Source organism: Oryzias melastigma, linkage group LG3, assembly GCF_002922805.2.
Source record: "Oryzias melastigma strain HK-1 linkage group LG3, ASM292280v2, whole genome shotgun sequence".
Taxonomy (NCBI): Eukaryota; Metazoa; Chordata; class Actinopteri; order Beloniformes; family Adrianichthyidae; genus Oryzias; species Oryzias melastigma.
The window spans coordinates 12,961,052-12,982,424 of record NC_050514.1 but is presented as its reverse complement, the minus strand read 5'-3'; the positions used below and the strand labels follow the sequence as shown (position 1 = coordinate 12,982,424).

Sequence of the window (21,373 nt, the reverse complement as noted above, 5' to 3'; positions counted from 1 at the left end):
GAACCTTATAAACAATGTCCAGGCCCATGAATAGCTGCTTTAGGCCTGCTATTGATGCCATAAATGTTTTCAGGGAGAAGACTTTGGGGGAGCTCATAAACGAGCTCATGACATAAAGCTTGTTTAAAGAGCACAACTTTACCATCCTGCCATGATCAAATTTACACCTTTATTGATCCTAAAGTGCTCATTTGTCCATACGGCAAACAAATGCCTCCCCTTAAATAAATAAAAACATTGATACAATCCTCATCTCACCTCCACTTTAGAACTAGCTGTATTGTCGTCTCACCAAGGAACAATTTTTGCCGCGGGACACAGAACCGGTCAGATGACCTTGTCCTGCATGTATGTTTAATGAGTTTAAAGATTAAAAGTCTGATCTAGGGATTTGTTTTTGAACAACTCTGTAGCTGCAGATAAAAATGTCAGGTGTGACCCTTGGAGCTGTGAGAATAAAGGACAATGAGGCTCAATAAAAGACACCAGCGTTCAGACACAACAACATTAAAACAATTCATCTTTACGATGAGTTTGTGCAATAAAGAGGATGATAATGACATCTCTATGCTTTCTTTAATAGCGCTGGATACTTAATTTAATGTATGATTCCAAAATTGTACTTGGGCAAAAACAAATAAAGCTCTTGCAATAGTTTCACTTTAAAGATAGAGGCAGTTATGACTTTGTTTAGACTGATCATCATGAAAGGTCAGATTCTTCCCCTACCCCTCCAATTGTAGGGGCATTTAGAAGGGAAGGGGTGTGTTCAAAACAGTTTTTAAGGGGTTCTAATAGCGGCAGAGAGCTCCATATCCCTCCGCTGTGAGGGTGTTCCACATCACACTGGAGGAGAAACACATTTCTTCACGTAGGTGTGCTCCTAAGGACAGAAGTTTACATTTAAATGAAGGTAAGGACTTTTTGAAGTTATAAAACCAATGTTGGTATGTGTTTTCTAAGCTTTGGGAGCTACATGCTAACGTAGATAAATAATTATGACATCATCAAGGGGTAGTGTCATCCAGATATGAAGACACTTTTTCCATAACTCTCTGATTGGAGAGCTAAATGTAGGGGCAGGGAGAAGGAAAAATTTGAGCATAATGCTACTAAGATTTCCCAAAAATCTGATCACAAAAATATGAACAAGCATTGAATCCAATTTCAATTTCAGATAAAAATGTATTCCAACAGATTTCTAAAACGTACCATTTTGTCCTTTAGGATTAAACTGAGAGTGACCCACGTTGACATGCAACGGTTTCAATTCCTGCAGAAGCCCTCAGTAAATCTCAGAGAAACAACAGTTTCACACGCAGCTTTGTGGCGTGCAATCATCAAATTAGGCTCCAGAGTGTCATCTTTACGCAGCATGCCTATGTTTGGATGATGAAGTACCTGGAATCCCTCAAATCTGCAGATTAACCTGCGGACAATGGAGATTTGCACTGTGATTGACTGAGAAGATGAGGGCCGGAGGCTTCCTTTTAACTAAGGGGCTTATTTGTGACACAAGACCATTCATTTCCATCAGTTTCTGCTCACAAGTATTTTACACAAAGGTTGTAAAGTGTCACAAAGGGAAAAAGAGTCCCAAAACGGGTAGATCATAAGAAATATAATATTTCCATATGGAACAAAATTGCAGTTAAATTTATTAGTTTAAATATTGTTAAATAATTTATTGCAAGAGTCTATATCCAATAAAAAGAAATGTATTTTTCTGCCCAAAAGTGTTAAAAGCTACTCTCGAACCCCTCAATATATATTTTTTTAATATCCAAATATCAAAAGGAAACAATAAAATAAGTAAGTAAAGTAAACAGTTTAACATTAATTTAATATACACATTTTGTACGCTAAAATATATGCTAGAAAACTGACAAATATACCGTATTTTCCGGACTATAATTCGCAAGAGCAAAATATGTAAAATCCAGAAGAAATAAACCATATATAAGTTGCTCTGGAGAATAAGTCGCACTTTTGTGACGTTTTAGGACAAATCCACAAAGCCCAGTGTAGCTAAAAAAATAAACAAAAAATATAAGAATGCTAATCTTTTGATTAAAGTTTAAGAGGAAAACAATCAGATTTTTTGCCATGTTTGTTTTGAACGACACTTCCTCTGCCACTGTCTGTATCAAATACTTATACTCAGATGAAGGCGGTTTTTAGAGGAAACAACCGCTAAAGGATAATAACAGATATATGAGCCTATTTATGTCTAAATAAATAAATACATAAATAAGTCACTCCTGGATAAACTCTAAAAAAAACGCAATTTATTCTTTGGAAATACAGTATATTTATTGCTCTTTGTTGCTGTCTCACAGAGTTTAGAAAGGATTATTTTAGACTAATATACAAGTAACAAAACTCAAACATTTAAAATTAATAGTTTTATAATTGGCAAATCTACTAATAATTATGAAATTAATGCTTAGTAAAGATCTTCGAAAATACGATCTGATTAGAAAATCTATCCATCAGAAAGCAGAGATTAAAAGAACAGCTTATTCCATAAAATAAGAACCTATTTTTTCTCCAAATGTCATTTGGCAGTGATATTGCATGCTTTAGTCTACTTCTTTAATTCCAGATATTCATCTGACCTTCAACGTAAAAAAAAAAATTGTATTATAAATCAAGTGCAGGCGCTGACAGTGCTGCAGTTGGCTTCTGACTGCTCCCGTTCACTGTGGGTGAGGGATTAAATTTTGTTCTTTCACTGTCCTCCCAGCTGTTTCAAATCCATACACTCATACACCCCATAGCATTCACAGAAACTGCATTAGTGCTTAGTGGAAAAACATACAACCACCTTAGTTCTCTTCAGGGCGGCAGTAGCAATGTGAAGCAGCACACGCGTCCCTTTTGTTATGTCTTTTGTCAGTCTTCTTGAAGAATTTCCAGCTGGTTTCAGGCCAGCCCTATGAAGAGTCCGGCATTGTGCTTTGAAGAGTCTCTGCTTGGCTGGCTGCTTCTGGCAAACTTCTAAAATGAGGCATGTGTTGGAGTGGAGATACAGATGGGTCAAACTGAGATTTAAAAGTGCAAAACAAGGATCCTCCAGCTGAGCTCTGTTGTATATCCAGCTCAAAAGCATGACACAGCACAGGAAAGTCGGTTCACGATGCCAAGTTTTAGGAGCTGATCCTTTCTTCAGAATCAAAACCAGGAGAGTTTTGCAAGCTCTCGGAAGATGGTTTACGAAAGGAAGAAGCCAGAGAAGCAATCCGCATTCTTGTAAAAAAAAAAAAAAAAAAAAAAAATAAATTAGCAGAAAAATAAACTGGGCACTGATTACGCTGCCATAATTTGTAAAGTGAGTTCTTCAAGCCTTTGTTTCATGAGGTGTTGCTATTTTATCATTAACCACCTTTGCCATTTTCTGAAATTATGACTCAAAAAGAACACAGTGCGTTTCTGCTCATTTAAGTCAGGATTCACCACTCAAAAAATTCCAATGAGATTTTCTGTCTAACTTCTCAGAATTAAACAATTATTCTTTCATGTGACAGTGTGTTAAATGTTAAATAAGGTGGTGTCAAAGCCACCACCTTTTGAAAGCTCTTTGAAGGAAAGACTCACTTGCCTTTATTGTAATTCCATCCTTTTGTGAGAGATGTAGGCGGAACTTGTAGTTTCAGTGTTAGGGTTGTGCTGGCTGTAGAAATGAGTCATTTTTTTTGTTTGTCTCAAGGACATCTGGCATTGAGGGACACATCACTCCGACCAACAGCACTGTTGTCACTCGGCGGTTTCCATGACACTTAATGTTTTAGGTCAAAGACAGGATGGGGACTTAAAGAACCTTTTTGTTGGTTTTGATCTGTTTGCTTACAGTTAATGCTTTAGTCACAACTGCTCTTACAAGTGGATGTGGGCTGTCTGCTGGGTGAAAACTGGCAAATCTGTATGGGGCACACCGGTAGCTTGCACAAGGTCAAAGAGCATTCTGTTAGCCTGTTTGGAGAAAAATGCTCGTGCAAATTTTTTTCTACGAGAAAGTGTGTAAAAATGCACTCTATTGAAATTATTTGACAACTTCACCACATTTAAACATTTATTTCAATTCGTGCAGAATCTATATCACATTTTGTCAATATTTATCACGAATAAAAGCATTATCTGTGTACTTTAAGATTCTAAATTTAAATCAAAATATTAATGATAAATATTAAATATGACTATAAATATATATGTAAAATGTAAATGACAAATGTAAAATTAAATGTAAATAATAAATGTAAATGTTAAATCTAAACACATATTTAAACCTAAACACAGTTGTAAAATAATTTCAATGAGGTGAACTTTTACATTCAGCGCCCATATGAAAGCTGTAGACCTAAAGTTTCAAACAAAAAAAAGTAAAGTAACAACATTGTCTAAAGTAACAAACACATTTTAGACCCGGAATTTATTGGAGACATATCCCACTTGGAATATATGTAGTGTTGTACATTTAAAAATGAATGTGTGTAGCTGAGAACCGTTACCTTCAATTTGTGACATCAGCTCATGAGGACCTGCTCGTTTTTGTGCGTATTGGAGGGACTGATGCTGGGGGCGCAGGTTTTTAGAGGATTACTTAGGAATGTGTAAATGGATCAACATATAACTTTTTTTATAGTGAGGAATAAACATTATACTACACTTAAAAGCTCAAAAAGTTGATTTTGCATGGCATAGGCCCTTTAAGGTGGCAGAGAAAGCTTCAAAGGCACTTCAAGACACACCTGGACTCTTGTTAAGTTGAGGCCACTCCTGTCTACAACCCTTAAACCTGCCGTCCCAGTATGGGTAGTTATGATTATGACATTACAAATAATGGACAGTTTTCTGTTTCTATATTTCTCCCAAGATTGATTGCAGTTTCTAACATTAAACTACATACATTTTGAAAATGTGATTGCTCATTTAAAGAAATGCCAATTATCGGAAGTTGTTCTAGATGAACAAAGTTTTGCAATAAAACTATGTAACCTTTAGACTTAATTCATTTTTAGATCAGAAGTTCAAAATTCAATTTATTGTCTGAGTCAAGAGAATTAGATGCTTCTCCTTCTTTGATCTAATAGCTAATAAAAATGTTAGATTTTGATGACATGTTTCTATTTTAAATAGTTAATGGTTTAAAATGAAGAACATTCATATTTTTTATTATTAAAATTAGGTCACTTTACATTAGAAAATAGCAAAAAAATATTTTTTTGAAAATTACAAGATCCAGTGAATTTTAATCCATCCATTTGTTCTTAATGATTTTTGTAACTATTTTTGTTTAACCTGGTCCTGTAAGCACAATTCTTATCAAGACTTTAACACTTTACATAGGATGACTGTCCACACAAAGCAAAACTGAGGTCACACAATACAACTGAACAACCGAAGGAGTCACTCAACAGTTTAAAGCTTCAAAGTGCTTTTTAGATTAAAAATGACATGATCAACTGACCCTGCACTGCAACAATCTCACACCACCTTTTTGATATCCATCACGAACAAGACGCCCAGACACTTCAACTTTCACTTAAACTTTCCGTGCCAAGCCCTTTTTCAGGTAGCAGATATGTAACATTAATGGCTTCATTAATCTGTGAAAGTGACAGCATTCAGTCATTGAGACATTAGTCACCTTTACATTAATGTTCCTCACGGCTTCAGTCAGATAGACCCTCTCCAGTGATGGAGAGAGCCGCGGTGCACACAGCATATATGGTGATCATTCAGTCGTGACCATGACACATTCAGCTGTCATCAGATTACTGCAAAGAGGTGAACATTTGAAAGGGGCTTTATTTGAAATGTCCTACATTTTCTAAGAACTATGACCCTTCTTACCTACTTTGTGGTTTTTTGTGCCTCTTTTTAAGCTGTAGTGTGGAAAGCATAGTTTTATAACAGCCTTTTATTCCACCCCAGACTCACCTTACTTCATGTTTGTTGGAATTGCAGCAATTAAATGTATGCTCCTCCAAAAAAAGGGACATATGTGGGTGTTTACAGTTCAATCTGCTGTGGAGAAATGCTGTTCTGACATGTTCGTGTTTTGGTATGAATTACAATGCCAAGCAGAAGTTTGCTTACATGCCTATTAGCAAACTTTTGACCAGTAGTGTACACTACTGGTCAAAAATGTAAACACTATAAAATTACACTAAATATTATTTAGTGTAATATCTTGTTGCACTCTGAAAGTACATGGAGATACAATAATAGTCCTGGAAAAAATGTATAGACCAAAAAGTACTCAAAATCTTTTATTTAATCAAGGTAGCAATCTTTCACAATCACTGCATTTATTTTATAGTACAAAATACACATAGTTTTTTAGGTTTAATAGCAAAAGTAAAAACCTATAAAGTTGGGCAAATTTGGTAAAGATTTGTGATATTCTAAAATGCTTGAGTATTTGTGTTCCTATTTGTTGTTGAGTGTCATCCTAACTAAGACTTTTAGAGAAAAACATTTTGCCACGTTAATGAAGACTATCTCTATATCTCAAATTAGATTGCAACGTTGGGTTTCAAATATTTTATTTTGTTCAAATTGTAATGTATTGACCAATAATATAAGAAAAATATATTTTTAGAAGGTTTGCATTAAATGTCTGAAAAGCAATGGGATCAAACTCTGCCCAGTCAAATAACACCATAGTTAACGCCCCTCCTCATTTTCTTTTATTCATCTCTCTCTTTTGTCCATCTTTACTCAAAAACATCCGATTTAATCTTTTTTAATCAGAGAAATTAATTAAAGCACTGTTTTGCCCCTTTTTGAGATTATGCCACAATTTCCTCATCAAATTAACTGAGCAGACTTTGTTCTACTTGAAAGAAGAAACAGCTTCCTGAAATGCTTGAGTGGCTGATGTTAACAAGCAGCTCTCATCCACACTCCATTAATTCAGTCTGCTGCTGCAGCTCAGTCAAACAATGTGACCATATAGGGCATCTCTATTTGAGATCCTTCATATTTTGGACAGTGAACATAAGAAAGGATCAGTTTCAAAAACAAGGATTTTACACATAATTCTCTTTTAACCTTAAGGAATAAAAGTACAATTTCTTTTAATGCTCAGTTGCCATCAACTGTGAGACAGCATGGCAGCTTGAGCCCAAATCAAAGTAACCCTGGCGGGAATATAATGAGGAACATTTGATTTAACTTGAGACTCAGCGTCAGTGTGAGAAGGACAAAAAATATATATTCGAGGTGTAATTTGTCAGGTACAACAAATCCTTGGCTCCTAACACAATGACAGAGCTGAGTTAAGCCTCCTCCAAGGGCTGGAGTTAATGACTGCACCTGCTTCACTGCTTCCTCTTTCTGTTTAACATGCTTTGGTGTTGTTGAATGTGCTCCTACTTCCTGCTCTTTATTGCCCAGATCCTCACAATCATGCAGTTATGGCTGTCTTTGGGTAGAGGTGGAACAACCATATAGGCTGCTATCAGCAAAAAAAATTAAATTTGTAAGAGAAGCTTTGATAGTATTGTTTTACTGTTTGCCACTAACAATGTAAGTTAAAAGATAAGTCAGTGACGGATAGAAACTAATGTGAGTGCAGGAGGAGTGTGTGTGAGTTGGGAGGGTTTCTAGAAAAGAACATTGACACAAAAAACCAAATGTTGAGAATTACATTTGATTGCAATGAGAGGGACCTATTCTATATGAGTGCAAATTCAGTTCATTATTCCTGGTACGAAAGAAACAGGCTTTTGTCTTAGTTCAGTCTGCTCGCATGCTGGCGGGGTTTCTTCAAAAGAGTTTCTGTGTCTCCTCCCTCCTGCTGAGGATCCAGAAGCTGTCAGACTCACTTCTTCATTTCCAAATTCAAGAATATTAATATTGAAGCAATAACAGGAGGAATTTATTTATAAGAGCTTTTATGAAAGAGTGAATGTTTATTCAATTTTAATGACGACAGAAATACATGCTGCGTTTTACTTTGGATGAATGATCAAACTCTGGAAAATGTATCAGATTCATTTCGTATTAAATATACTGTATTCTCTTTTCTTCTTGGTTTAGAATGGAGCTGCGACTCTGGAGCTATGTGTGTTTTTTACCTGTCCATTGTGGATCTCTGGTTTAAAAAAAAAAATGCTTTGATTCAAAAAAGTAACTGTAAAGTAAAAGTAAAGTAACACTCAAACTTTATTCAACTCATTTACAAGCAATTGAAGCAGAGTTTGCACCATAAGCTGAGCTGAAACATTTTGACAGATTCTTGTGCGCGGTTTACCGCAGAAACGTCATCGAAGGTCAGAAAGCAGAACCATAATTAAGGCACACTGGGTTATAGGCAGATTTTTTATTTCTGAACAAGTCAAAGGATTTCAAGAGTCCTTGAGGTTAGAAAAACAGGGTAAGGGTCACTTAACCAGCTCTGATTTAATTTTTTATTGTTGGAATAAGAGATTTATCGCTGAGATATTATCTACTATATATATATATATATATATAATTTTTATATTATTATTGTATTTATGTAGTACATCTATATATTTGCTGCATTGACATGATAATATATGAGACAAGCTGTCTTTAATTTAGAAAGGAAACATGTAAACCTCTGTCAAAAGTTAGAAACCATTTCCTGTTTTTTAAAAGCCTATTTTTTACTTTATGTTTGTGTTTATTTATGCCACAAAAAGCCAAAAAAAGTTCATTTATATTTATTTACATAGTAAAAATGACATAAATACAAACACAGGTTTTCTTTTCCAAAGGGTAAAGTTAGACTGTGGTTTCTACTGGGTTCTTCTCAGTGAGAAATGAACCCAAATGGCTCTTTAAGTGTTGAAGGCTGAAGACCCCTCCCTGGCTTAGAATAACTCCACGGTGTTTTCTTCGACCAGAATTTAACAAGAGAGTTTTAAAGAACATAAAAGGTTTGAAGAGAATATCAAATCTTTTTGTTTCAACAAAATAATTATGCTTAAAAATGTATTAATTTTTATTTTTGTAACTAAACAAGTTAATTCAAGTGAAAGTGTCTGCCAACTTATTCCTCTTTTTTATTGCCATTGTGGTACTTTGATTTATGTTAAAAATGTGCTAATATATTCTGTGTAACAATAGATTAGAATTAAACATATCATCCCCATTTATTTACCTATTCCCATGTTAAACTAAGAAATCTGAGCTTCACTGATGATGGACATTTGCTGTCAGGTTGCATGTGATGTATTTTGAGTTTACTGAGTTCATCGAAAAACCTTTTTGCTAGAAACTCCTTTTCCTAGCTCAAAATAAGTCAACTTGGAGTTAAAGGCTTAGTTCTGAGAATGATCAAATTGCATGCTGGAATGGACCTTTACACCTTTGCAGTTTTAGCAGGAGCTAAACAAAAGCATAAAGATTTGTGAAATGGCGTTGGATGCTAACGGCAAGATTAATGGATGAGAAAGTGGGAATAAACTATGCAGCCGGAAAAAAAGAGAAAATATTTGCTGAGGGAACATGGAAAAGGTGATTGCTGAGAGGATGATTGGGATAATAGCTGTGTTAGGTGTAACATTCCTCTACTTGGTGGGTATGGTGTACAACTCAAACTTTTAGTTTACTCCAACTTTAGGCTGATGGATGGTGTGGTCAGACGTATCTCACTGTTCCAATGCAAAGCTCCAAAGGGCTCTTAAAAATACATCAGGATGTCATTCATTCTCCTGTGTTCTAACAGAAGAAAAACAAATCTTTAAAGTTGATTGGTCCCCTAAATTCTCTTATGACAGAAAAAAACAAAGCTGAAATTATAAAAAATTAAAAGATTTTTGGAAAAATTCTCTGACTTTTTCATTTTTTTTGCAAGATTTACAAAAGGACACCATTAAGAAGAGACATTCATAAAAGTTGACATGAAGGTACAATGTCAACATTTAATGTAAAATGGTCACGATAAATACTGTTTGGAGAAAGAATTGTTGAAATTGAAATTTAGTCTATAGGACTAATAAAGCATGCCAAGAACGTTGTGATGGTTTCATTTTGTGAGCTGGAGGTTAATGCTGTCAAATATTTATGCAGAGGTTTCTTATCAACAGGAGACAACAGAAAACATTAAAACAAATACCTCCGACTGATTTAGATAATAAATTACAAACCATGTTTTAGTTTGCTACTGCAGTTTATGGGGTTCTTGTTGCTGTGATATGAAGTGACTTGGCTAAAAGAAGGAGAAAAAAAAATGATTACACAGTCCAACTCTTTGAAAAAGATCAAATGTAGTCTTTGCATGACTTAAAATTCAGCCAGTCTTGTATGTTTCCTTGTAATAATGTAAACGTATCAGTATGATTAAAATATGCATGATCAGTAGGCCTGTTTTGTACTGATAAATATTATATCTTATATCTGATCTACAGTTTTATTCCAAATGATTTAAGATGTTTTTCTTTCGCAGTGCTGTTATGGTGCTGCTAGCATTATGAAGAAAGCAAATATGATTTATTTAGTGATGATTCAGAAAAAAAAAAAAAAAAAAATCATATGAAATCTGAACCTTAAGTATTAAACAGAAGTTTTTTTCTCCTTTTTCTGTTGAAATACAATTGATCACAGACAGTTTTTATTGTTTTAGGATTGCTACAAGATGTTTGTAGCATTTCAGTATTTATGATATTTTGAAAATCTAAATGGTTTACTGTATAAGATTTTCTCAGAACATCGTGTGTCAGAATCAGACCTTCATCCATTTTCCAAATCCATTTAACCCCTTGGGCAAAGGCGAAGTGGATCCTTGATAGGTTGCAAATCTTTGCAGGGCTACACACCAAACAACCACCCACAATGGCGTAAACTTACTTACAGTCATAGACCCATTCACACACACGTTCACACACTGATAGTGTCTCCTCTATTGAATACTGGTACCAACCTTCCACCAGAGGCAGGTTCAGTGTCTTGCCCAAGGACACTTCGACACATGGGCGGGCAAGGCGGAAGTCAAACCCGCAACCTCCCGATCAGGAGTCGACGCCCTTACCGCTGCACCACGGCCGCCCAATCACACCTGGGGAGGATTTATAGTCACCAACTCTGAAACAGCGCCTTTTTTGATGTAAGGCGAGGGTGCTAACCAATACACCAGAATCAGAGATATTAGAATTATTTAAAGCAGCCTGAAAATATAGTCTCAATGGTAAATTCATCCGTTGTTTGCATAGAACACAGGGTTTTGTAATGTTTTTCCTCGAATAGTTCATTTTTTCTACAGTCTATAAACACATTTCAACAAATTATTTGTATCCACCTTTACCCCATAATTGTGGTGGCTATCCTCTATTACACACAAGCAGTGATGCTGAAGGACATTGGTGTCACGTTTCCAGCATAACGGTTAGTTGTTTACCAAGTATTGATGGTGTTTTCTTCAGATATAAAGACTGCAGTGTGCTGTAAATACTGACCATTCAAATAAAAACGGCATTGATCAAATGAACTGCTCAGAATGACATTGTGGAAGTTCATTCTCTGGAAGTCCCTCTGTGTCATGCTGGGAAGACTGGATGAAACCGAGAGAAAAAAAGGGGGATGAAGGAATAAAGGAAATTAGTAACATAATCCACAACATGATCAAAAGAGTGCGATTGGATTATACTGTGTTGCGTCACAAAATGAAAGCTGTTTGAGATCAAAGGTGGTGATTTTCAGAGGGAGACTACAGAAATGTATTATTGAAGACTGAACAAAGTTTGTGTGTCTGCATGTTCGTGTGAGAGCTTTCGGTGCCATAACTTTGGGAGAGTAGCCTCCTCTATTGAGCAGGCCTGTGTAACCTAAGCTGGGCTTCTCATTGTGTCTGTATTTGTTTGATTTCAAGGCAGCGGCGCACAATAAAGTCAATCTGGAAATGGGATCAGGCTGTGACTGAAGGTAATTACTTGCTGTCTACACCATTAAGAATTTAATGTAATTTCAGATAGACTTTCCTGTAAGGGGGCAGGGGTGGCATTATCACAGAGAAAGAGAGAGGGCACAGGGGTAATGGCTGTTTCTGCTGTCAGTGTGTCCTCGTGAATTTATTTCTACTCTGTGCTCCAGATTTAGGTCCAAACACCTTTCCACTGTCCTTTCTTGGTGTGGAAGTGGGATTACCGCTGCTGATGATCAGTCATGTGAGAAAGCTGCAAACTGTCTGTCAGGGTGAACCTCCCATTCCCAGCTTTTACTGCTGCCAAGCAGGATTTTAGTGATCAGACAGTGTCCTCCAAAACATATTAAAAATATTTGGGTAGACGATTATGCCGGATAGAAGGATATGTAGATCAAACCTCTGTGAAACAAAGCTGAAAACAATTTACAAGACCTAGATGACATAAGAAGATTTGTAAACCACATCCAAATATGTTGTTGTAGCAACATGTTAACTAACTGAAGACTTTTTCTTGGGAAAACAGTCAAACAATGGAAAGATTAATTTGAACCAATTCCAAAATTATTTATTAAATAAGAAAATACATTAAAATTACAGAATTCTCCCCCTTTCAGAGTCGGAAAATCTTGTGATATTTACTGGTTGAATTTCATTTGACAGGATGATATTTAATATTGTTTATATGTTATATGTTTCAAAGAAAAAAAGGCTTAAGGGACCTTTTTTTTGTCTTTGAGAAAATTATAACACATTTGATAAAGAGGATTTCTTTGCAAAAAATAAAACGCACAAACTTTTATTCTTTAAAATATTAAAAGCACCAGCCGGAATGAAACAATCAGCACTTGTAGACCAATTTAGTCTTTTAAACTTCATTCATTTTTATAGGAATGGTCAATTTTATATAAATAATTTAATGCTTGGGTCTTTTTAAAATTTCACAAGATTTTTAATAAAATGTTTCTTTCATGTTGTAGAAGTAATGCCATCAAACCTAAAACCTTTAATTCCCTTTTCTGGAAAAGAGGATATTTCAAGTCACCAAAATATTGTAGTTTATATATAAAAAAGGATTGGTAGCTTTTAGAATCTATGTTCTAGAAGTTTCGTGTGAATTCAAATGTATGTAATGCATGGTTTCTACTTTTTTTATTCCTGGAATCAGCTTTTTTAGGAGTTTTTCCGTACTGAGAAGGAGGGTTTAAGGTCAGGGATGACCAGTTCAGTTTAGTCTGTTTAGTTCAGTTTAGCATCCAGCTATTGTTTATATTTTATAACTGACTCTCTATTTTTGTACAATTACCGGTATAAAGTCCAATGGGACAATTGTTTTGTGATTGTGTGCTACATGAATAAAACTGAATTGAATTTTCAAGGCATCTTAAAAGTACCCTAGAATATGTGTCCCTATCCTGGTTCATTTGATTCAGATAAAAAAGTTTCCCTCTTAGGGTTCTAAAAGAGCAATGTTAAAACCAGATGAAGTAAAATGGAAAAATACGGTAAATTTCAAGCGAACAGTCATTCAAACAACATTGTACTGCAAATGGATGCTGTAATCTAATAATTTCCCATTTGAGTGTTTGAAGTTTCAGGGAGAACAAAAATTTCAGCTAAGATATTTCATTACACAGCTACAAGTGTCTGCACAATCTCAATCAATACAAACATTTTTTGTGAATTCTTTTTTGAAATGGAGTTTGAAGTGTGGCTGCCAATCGCACATTCTCAGAGCAAAAAATGTACCTGAAAAAGGAAAAAGTTCACCAGGGAAAAATGTACTCTATCAATGTTTAGTTTCTCAAAATGGCCACAGACTGTTATCACATGTGTCTCAAAGACAGAAAAGACAGAACAAAATAGACTTCAGATGACAGAAAATCTCTGCTCTTTATTTCGTGAGACACGATGTCACCATCAAACATTATCATTTATTAGCAAGAACTGTTGTTTGCTTTTGCACACGAGAGTCAGAATGGAGCCAAAGGTCTTGCACGACCATTTCCTGCCCCAACACACTGAGGAAAAATGACTAATTAAAAAAAAGTCAAAGGAAGTAAAAAGGAAATGAGACACTGTGAAATGAGACCTCTTTTGTTATTACTACAATTAATCACAAGCTGTAAATGTTTGCGCAGAGTAGGAAGCAAATCTAAAGTTGTCCAGACACCATGCTAAATCATGTGTCACTTGGCTGCAAGCTGTTCCCAAAGTCTGCTCGGGAATGCAGCACCACGGCGTTGTTTGGGTACAGATTGGGATTCAAATGTTTGATTGGGGCGTTTAACACCTGATTTACAAAGATAGATTTTGGTTCCATTACACGTGGACCATTATGGGGCTCTTTTTTGGTGATGCTTTAACAAACATTTAAAGGTGCAATCAAAAATCTTTGTGGTGGCAGAGCAAATTGGTTTTGTTAGTGTTTTGATACAAAAGGCACTCTATGCTTGAACATGCTTGTGTTTTTAACATTCCAAACTTCATCTAAAAAAAAACTGTGAAGCAAAGATGCTTTACTTTGCACTTTGTCAACTGTAACTTAACGAAAACAAAACATCAAAAGCCAGTTTGGCTTGTTTTTGCAGGTTGATGCAGGTTGAATTTGGTTTTTCACAGCATAAAAAAGGCATTATTAACCCAAATTCATGTGTGCACATTCATTATGTGCTGGTACTATATCATCTTTCAGCCTATTTGTGTAATGCACAGTTTAGTCAGCGGTGATTAGGAAGGATTAGGCAGAGCTGGTGGCTCCTGATGTGCATGCATGACATGTTTCTCTCCTAAAAAGCATTGAATAGATCGAGAAGCTGTACGTGCACACATTGTAAGCACTGGTTTGTTTGCATGCTTGCCATTTTGTGAAAGCCAAACCCAGACGGGTTCCTGTAGTGCTTGATTCAACAGTTCCTCACCTGGGAGTGTGCATGCCATTAAAAAGGACGTTGTGTCCTAAAAGGCTGTTGAGTCTATGACAAACAAAAAAGCAGTGGGGTACAGAAACAGCACCTTCATAAAGAATATGTGTGAGGAAAAACAAGATCACAACTTCCTGTGTGACATTTACGTCATTTGAAGTGGAAATGGAAATTGAGTGACTTCATGCAGAACTTAAAGAAGGCGTGAGAAGTTGATTTTACCTTTAAGACAGGCCTAACAACAGAAAGTGTTTTTTTTTCTTTCATGGAGGTGTTACTCAAGGTGTTACCTCATCATCTACAGTGTGCAGGTGATGACAACATTAAAAAATAAAAAAAAAGATTCAGGCTGCAAATATTTAACTGTTTCACGTCCCTGACATCTTGGCTGGTGCAGACATTTCTCTTGCAAGATCCACCTCTGATCAGAAGCTATTCACACATATCCCTTTAATTCGGGCAAACGATGATAAGCTTTCTGTGTTTGTGGATTTATTGTAATCCACTGCATAAGCTTCCATCCTCATGAGGAAACCTCAGGCAACACCAGGTCAGTAAATTAAACCGAGCTGTTGCCTGCAAGTCTGCACATTAAGCAACCTACCGAGCAATTTGAGCCTGATGGGTAAAATATTTCAACCCTTTTATTATGACAACTGTAGGTTTTTTTTGCACACATATAAACAAGATGAAAATAGAATCAGATCCAGTGTATTAGAAAAATAAATAATCTTTAATAGTTACTCTGATTTTCATTCACAAACACTTGCAGTTTTCACAGAGAGAGTGGCATCATTTGAAGCTCAAAGCAGATTTGTGACAATGAGTTGACATTTTTTAGCCAGCTCAACCTGATAAACATACTACGCTTTACTGTATTGAAATGACATTTACAGTAAGAATGCTCCCAGTGGGTGATTATGTGAAAACTCAATCGCCTCTTCAACATCATGTGGGACAAACAAAAAACGAAAATCAAAACAGAAGAAAAAGTGCAGGGTAATTCTGTTTTCAATCTGACTTTGAATTCCAAAGCTCATCTTTTAAAATGTGTTGTCAGAGCACAATGGTATGTTCAGGCCAATCGGAATGCATGCTTTCATTATGAGCTTAATAGGACAATTAGAAAAATGAATACATCGATTTTATAGGTTTAAAAATGGAAAACTTTCCCACAGTCTTTCTTCATCTATATGTGATGTAAAGAGATGGTATTGAGAAGAACTTTTACTGCTTCCATGAGTTTTAATATCATTTTCATGCTAATGCAAATACTTGCAATAAAACAATTTTTACATTATTTACATAGGACCTCTATGAGCATTAATAAATTGCATTTATTGCATTGTAATATTGCTTTTAGTCTGAGATTTTTCATAATTGCAATAATTCTCTGACATTACATTTGAACCAAGTGCCATAACTCATAAATACTATAAAATCTAAACAAAAGAGTGGGCCTGTGTGTCTTTTTTCAATGGCAGTGCCACATCACTAGTATAATGCTGCTATAATATTCACATGTAAAAGCAAAAAAGAGACACTTTGTGTAGAAATTATGTTCTTTCACTGGTTTTGTAAACATTCATGTAAACATTAGTGTTTTATTTTTATTTTTTTGGATAAACGAACAACTGAATATCAGATGTTTGAGACCTGCCTGAGTTTTCTGTTGACAGCTTTTGCGGAGTCATTTTTAGTTTTCAAAGGTATTTCCACTTCACATTCTTTTTTTCGAATCTTTTTAAACTTCTTGTAGCATATATAAGTCAGTAGAGTGACAACCAAAGAAAACAGGCCCAAACAAGTCACCGAGAGGGCGATGAGGACAGGTCGGCACGGGAACATCTCATACCTCTCGGGTCCGTCTGTCATCTGGCCAATATACCAAGGCTTTTCCTCCACTTCTATGTCAGCCTCTCTGGTCAGCAAACTTTGGACATAACTCTCATTGCACACAGTTTCATTGACAAAGAAGTTGACCATGACTGTAGAATAGAGAGGTTCAGGCTGGCCGTGATCGCTGACCTTTACCAGAAGGCTGTAAAGGCCTCTGATGCTGAGCTCCCTCTGTAAAGTTATATTTCCAGTTTCTGGGTCAATAGCAAACGACCCCGGCTCACCACCTTTCCTTTTAATGATGCTGTAGGCAATCACAGCGTTCATGCCGGTGTCCTTATCCACAGCGTAAACCTCTGTGATTGATGTGCCTGGTTCTGTGTTGGGCAGAACTAGCAGGTAAGACTGATTGGACTGAGGGAAGAGGACAACTGGTGGATTGTCATTCACATCTAACAACAGAACAGTCACCATAGTGACAGAGGAGAGTGCAGGCTTTCCTCCATCCACGGCCTCAATCCACAACTGGTATGTCCCTTGCTGCTCCCGGTCCAGGGACGTCTTTGCTCTCAAAGCCCCTCTGCCCGTGTCGATCAAGAAGATATCACTGCCATTGAGTATGGACAAAGCTACCCAGCCGTTTTCTGCAGCATCAGCATCAGTTACAGAAAGAACACCAATCTCACCGTATCCTGGAAAGTTCTCAGGAACAAAGAATGTGAAGTCCTTGTTGATGAAACGTGGACTGTTGTCATTGCGGTCCAACACAGTCACCACAACCGTAGCAATTGACTCCCTTCGAGGCGTCCCGTGATCTATCGCTCTTACTATAAATCGATACTTCTCCTTTTCTTCCCGATCAAGCGACGTGGCCACTGTTAGGACACCTGTAACTTGATCCACGACAAAAACCCCTGGAGCATCACCACCAAGAAGGTACATAACTTGCCCTCTACTTCCACTGTCCTGGTCTGTGGCTTGGAGCTGGGTTAAAAAACTGTTAGGGAGATTGTTTTCCTCAATCGATATTTCCACCAAGGCCTGCTGAAACACTGGTGCATTGTCATTCTCATCCAAAATCTGCACCTTAAGAAAGGTCTTTATGACAACGCCATGTGTGTTGTTAGCAACCACAATCAGCTCATAATCCTGTGTTTTCTCATAGTCCAGAGGCTCTGTAGTTTCCAGCAGATACTCATTCTTTAGCAGCTGATAAGGAACAATCCTGAAGGGTCCAAATCCCTCCAAATAGCAGTTCACCTTTTGGTTTAGATCCATGTTTTTTACTGTAAAGAAAGCGATGGGGGAAAACGCTGGCTCGGACTCCTTCAGTGTCACAACTCCATCTTTTTCTTGTGCAATGTAACGAGATATTACAGCAGGGGGTCCAGTAATGACTTTGATGACATGGACAGTAACGGTTGCAACCGCAGGGATACACCCAGGTCCATTTGCCAGAACGGTGAGTTTATAAAAAGTATGCGTGCCAGAGTCTATTTTTCCAGCAAGCTTGATTAGCCCTGTGGTTTTGTCTAATTGAAACAATGACCTGGTGGTCCTTGGCACGCGCTCGCTATAAGTGTAGCTGATCAGGGCATTAGAACCCAGGTCGGGGTCAAAAGCATGCAGGCGTGCCAAATGTGCCCCTTTGGTAGAATTTCCATGGAGGGTGACATTAATTTGTGACTCAGTGAAATGAGGGCAGTTATCATTCACATCTGTGATAATGATCTTTAAAGTAGCTGCACCGAGTAAGGGAGGAGTTCCTCCATCCTCTGCGATGATATCCGTGATGTACTCGTCCTGCACCTCTCTGTCCAAATCCTCAGTCACGATGAGAAACGGCGTCAGTTCTCCTCCCTCGTTCTCCTCAACATCCAGCGTGAATAAGCCGAAGTCATTCACCAGCCAGTAGGTCTGTACTCCATAAGTGCCCAGGTCCGGGTCGACCGCAGACTGCTCCACTGTGTAACGAGCATTGATTGGAGAGTTTTCTGGGATGAACATGGAGATCTCATCCGTGGGGAACTTTGGCCTGTTGTCATTCACGTCCTCAATCAAGATCTTAACTTTGATGAGCTGGAAATACTGCTGAGGCAGGACTATCACGTCCAGGGAGAGGTCACAACCCCGCCTCACAGAGTTGTCAGGACAGAGGGTTTCCCTGTCGATCTCTGTAGCAGATGTGTAAAGTTCCCCGGTGGAATTATTTAGTTTCACATACTGATCACTGACCTTCTTCTGCGGGAGATTGAATGAAAAGGGGGGCTCAACAGTGAAATTCAGATTTAAATCTCGTCCAATAGCCCCTATGAAGCTCCCCTTGGGTAATCCCTCTTTTATTTTATAGATGAGCTCCTTTGCTTGACTGAAATTTGCGGAACAGCTGAGGGGGGAGGTAAACAGCAGAAAGATGCAGAATCCCTGTAATACACAATTGAAATAGTTTAGTTTATAGCCAGATAGTCAACAAAAACTTGTACAATCATCTATGATGTATGATTTTTTTGTAATCTTTGAATATCATTTCTTGAGTTTTTTTTTTTTTTTTGAAGTAGTGATTTGACTATGAGTTATGTAAAAACAGTGCTTAGAACATTTTTTAGCTTTACAGTTTTGTTGAAAAGAAATAAAAATTACAGCAAACAATGCAAAACAACAGGGCCTTCTCACAAACCTCTTAATAGTACCTAAAAGGATTTGCAATATGATACACAGGGTTTTTAGATATGTCACTTTAAGTTACACGTCTAAGACAAATGACAAAAAGACTTACCCATGTTCTCCCTCTTTTGCTATAAGCAGAGCCTTTGCTGTTGAACATGTTTTAGTCCTATTCCAGTGCCTTCCACCTATAGCAGGAGCAGCTGCAGCACAAGTAATCCTAGCATTTTGAGTTTTGAACAGCGCAGACCTCTGCTGAGTGCTCTGCCTTGTTTCTGTCTGACTTCAACAAGTCATTCATCCCAGTGCGGGGTTAGGACACTCCCACCATATGCAAATCAGCCTCCCAAACGGTCCAATGAGAGTCGATTGCCAGCTGGAAATCTTCGGCTTTCTCTTTTGTGTTTGGGATTAAACGTCACTGAAAACACACCTGCACTTTCTGCACACACCCATCTTGGTAAAAGCAACTGCATACCTTGTATTCCAGTGGCTGAGTGAAAGCATATGATGATCAACAGAGCTTATGATGGCACGAGGGACAGGGCAGCATGTAAAATATCCAGAGCCAAGAGATTATTTTAATCCCGCAGTAGTTAAAAGCATTACAGAAAAACAACATACCAGATCATTCCATTTAAATGTATAAATGTCTTCATATAATGAAGATTTGCTTGTTAATTTAATTTTTTTTTTTTTACTTTCAAAATCTTTATCAAAACATCATAGATTAAACACCCATCGATTAATTTTTTGGAATGTTTCAAAGTCCTGACAGGTATTTCACAAATGTCTCATTTGGCTGATTATTATTGAAAGCAATGCAAAATGAAGTAGAATTTCCTTTAAAAAGCCAGAGTGGTGAATGTGGCAGCATAAGTGGTTCTGTGGTCTCACTTTGGATTGAGCCTCTAACTAAATCAACCCTCTAATCCCCATGTGTTCTAAATGCCAGGCCAGCTGTTTGTCGGGATTGGAAGCATACTGCCCAGAGAAATTGAGTGATTGAAGTTCTCTGGACAAGGGCGGATTGAAACTGTCACTCACACTTATTTTGTCCCATAAAGTGGTAGATTTTTTTTCTGTCATCACAAGAATCTTCCAAAAAGAAAAAGGAAAACACACATCCACGCCCAAACGTCATCACTCCTCTCTTAGTTTAGAGGATTTTGACAGATTATTAAGATAAGACACACAGTGTACAACAACAATAGAGCTGGGGGTGCATTTATTTTGGATGACTGACAAATCCATCTTGCATACTGCATCCAGGATTTTGGCCCATGCACAGAGCTCCAAAATATTTCTAAAAACACAGACTTAATACTCGGTAGGCTGAGAAGCTTTGGAGCGTGGGAAAGAAACAACGCAGAGAAATGAGAATCATTTCAGAGCTGCATTTAGGCGCAGATAATCTCAGGTATAGTTTTACCAATGACTGTTAAATGTTACATTTGAGAAGAAAACTTTCACCCTGAACAAAAAAATATTGCAAACAGCACGCCGTCTCCGCAGTTGCACCAGAGAGTGCTTCGGCACTGATCACAAAAGCCTGTGTCATCTTGATAGGGTGACCTGTATTTCTTAGTCTCCACTGAGTCTGCATTGCTGTGGCAAAAGGAAAAAAAAAATCTTTGAGCTTCAAGATAAACATGATGAAAATGAGTGCATTCCCTTAAGAGCTTCTGGTTTACTTCTACTGCCTTTTATCTATCACTCCATACAGTTTTCTCTAACTGAGATAAAACACGAACAGAATAGACCAAGTGAAATATAAAGATGTATTTTTAACAGAAGTCAAATAGGTACCTTCACATACTCCATTGATGGAATCATTATTAAAAACCCCACCGACAAATTTCCATTACAGTTGGATCCAATTGAGTTATAAGTGTTTCCACTAGGTGGCGTACCATGCTGAGGTCCTGATTTATAGTATGTTCTTGCAAGCGGTTCCAACTGAGCTCCCATTAGGCCACCGGTCCTGATGGCAGGACCGGTGGCCTGCACTTGACCTCATTGTCAGAGTCAGCAGGAGATGGAGGTGGCTGTTTGC

The 21,373-nt window shown here is 37.2% G+C and overlaps 1 protein-coding gene across 1 annotated transcript; it reads right to left on the bottom strand.

Annotated features, from left to right (window-relative positions):
* Positions 1-16,421: 16,421 nt before the first annotated feature.
* Positions 16,422-20,623, bottom strand: LOC112160414 (protocadherin-20). The gene is made up of 2 exons (XM_024294894.2): positions 19,430-20,623; positions 16,422-19,077 (listed from the first exon to the last, which is right to left on the bottom strand). The coding sequence occupies exons 1-2, from the start codon at positions 19,475-19,477 to the stop codon at positions 16,456-16,458; spliced, it is 2,670 nt and encodes an 889-aa protein (XP_024150662.1). The 5' UTR covers positions 19,478-20,623; the 3' UTR covers positions 16,422-16,455.
* Between the last annotated feature and the right edge of the window lie 750 nt (positions 20,624-21,373).

Excerpts from the sequence above, each read along its gene's own strand:
- LOC112160414 (XM_024294894.2), bottom strand. The coding sequence starts at position 19,477 with ATGTTCAACAGCAAAGGCTCTGCTTATAGCAAAAGAGGGAGAACATGG. Across the intron at positions 19,078-19,429 it reads GCAAAAGAGGGAGAACATGG|GGATTCTGCATCTTTCTGCT; the intron begins GTAAGTCTTTTT and ends TGTGTATTACAG.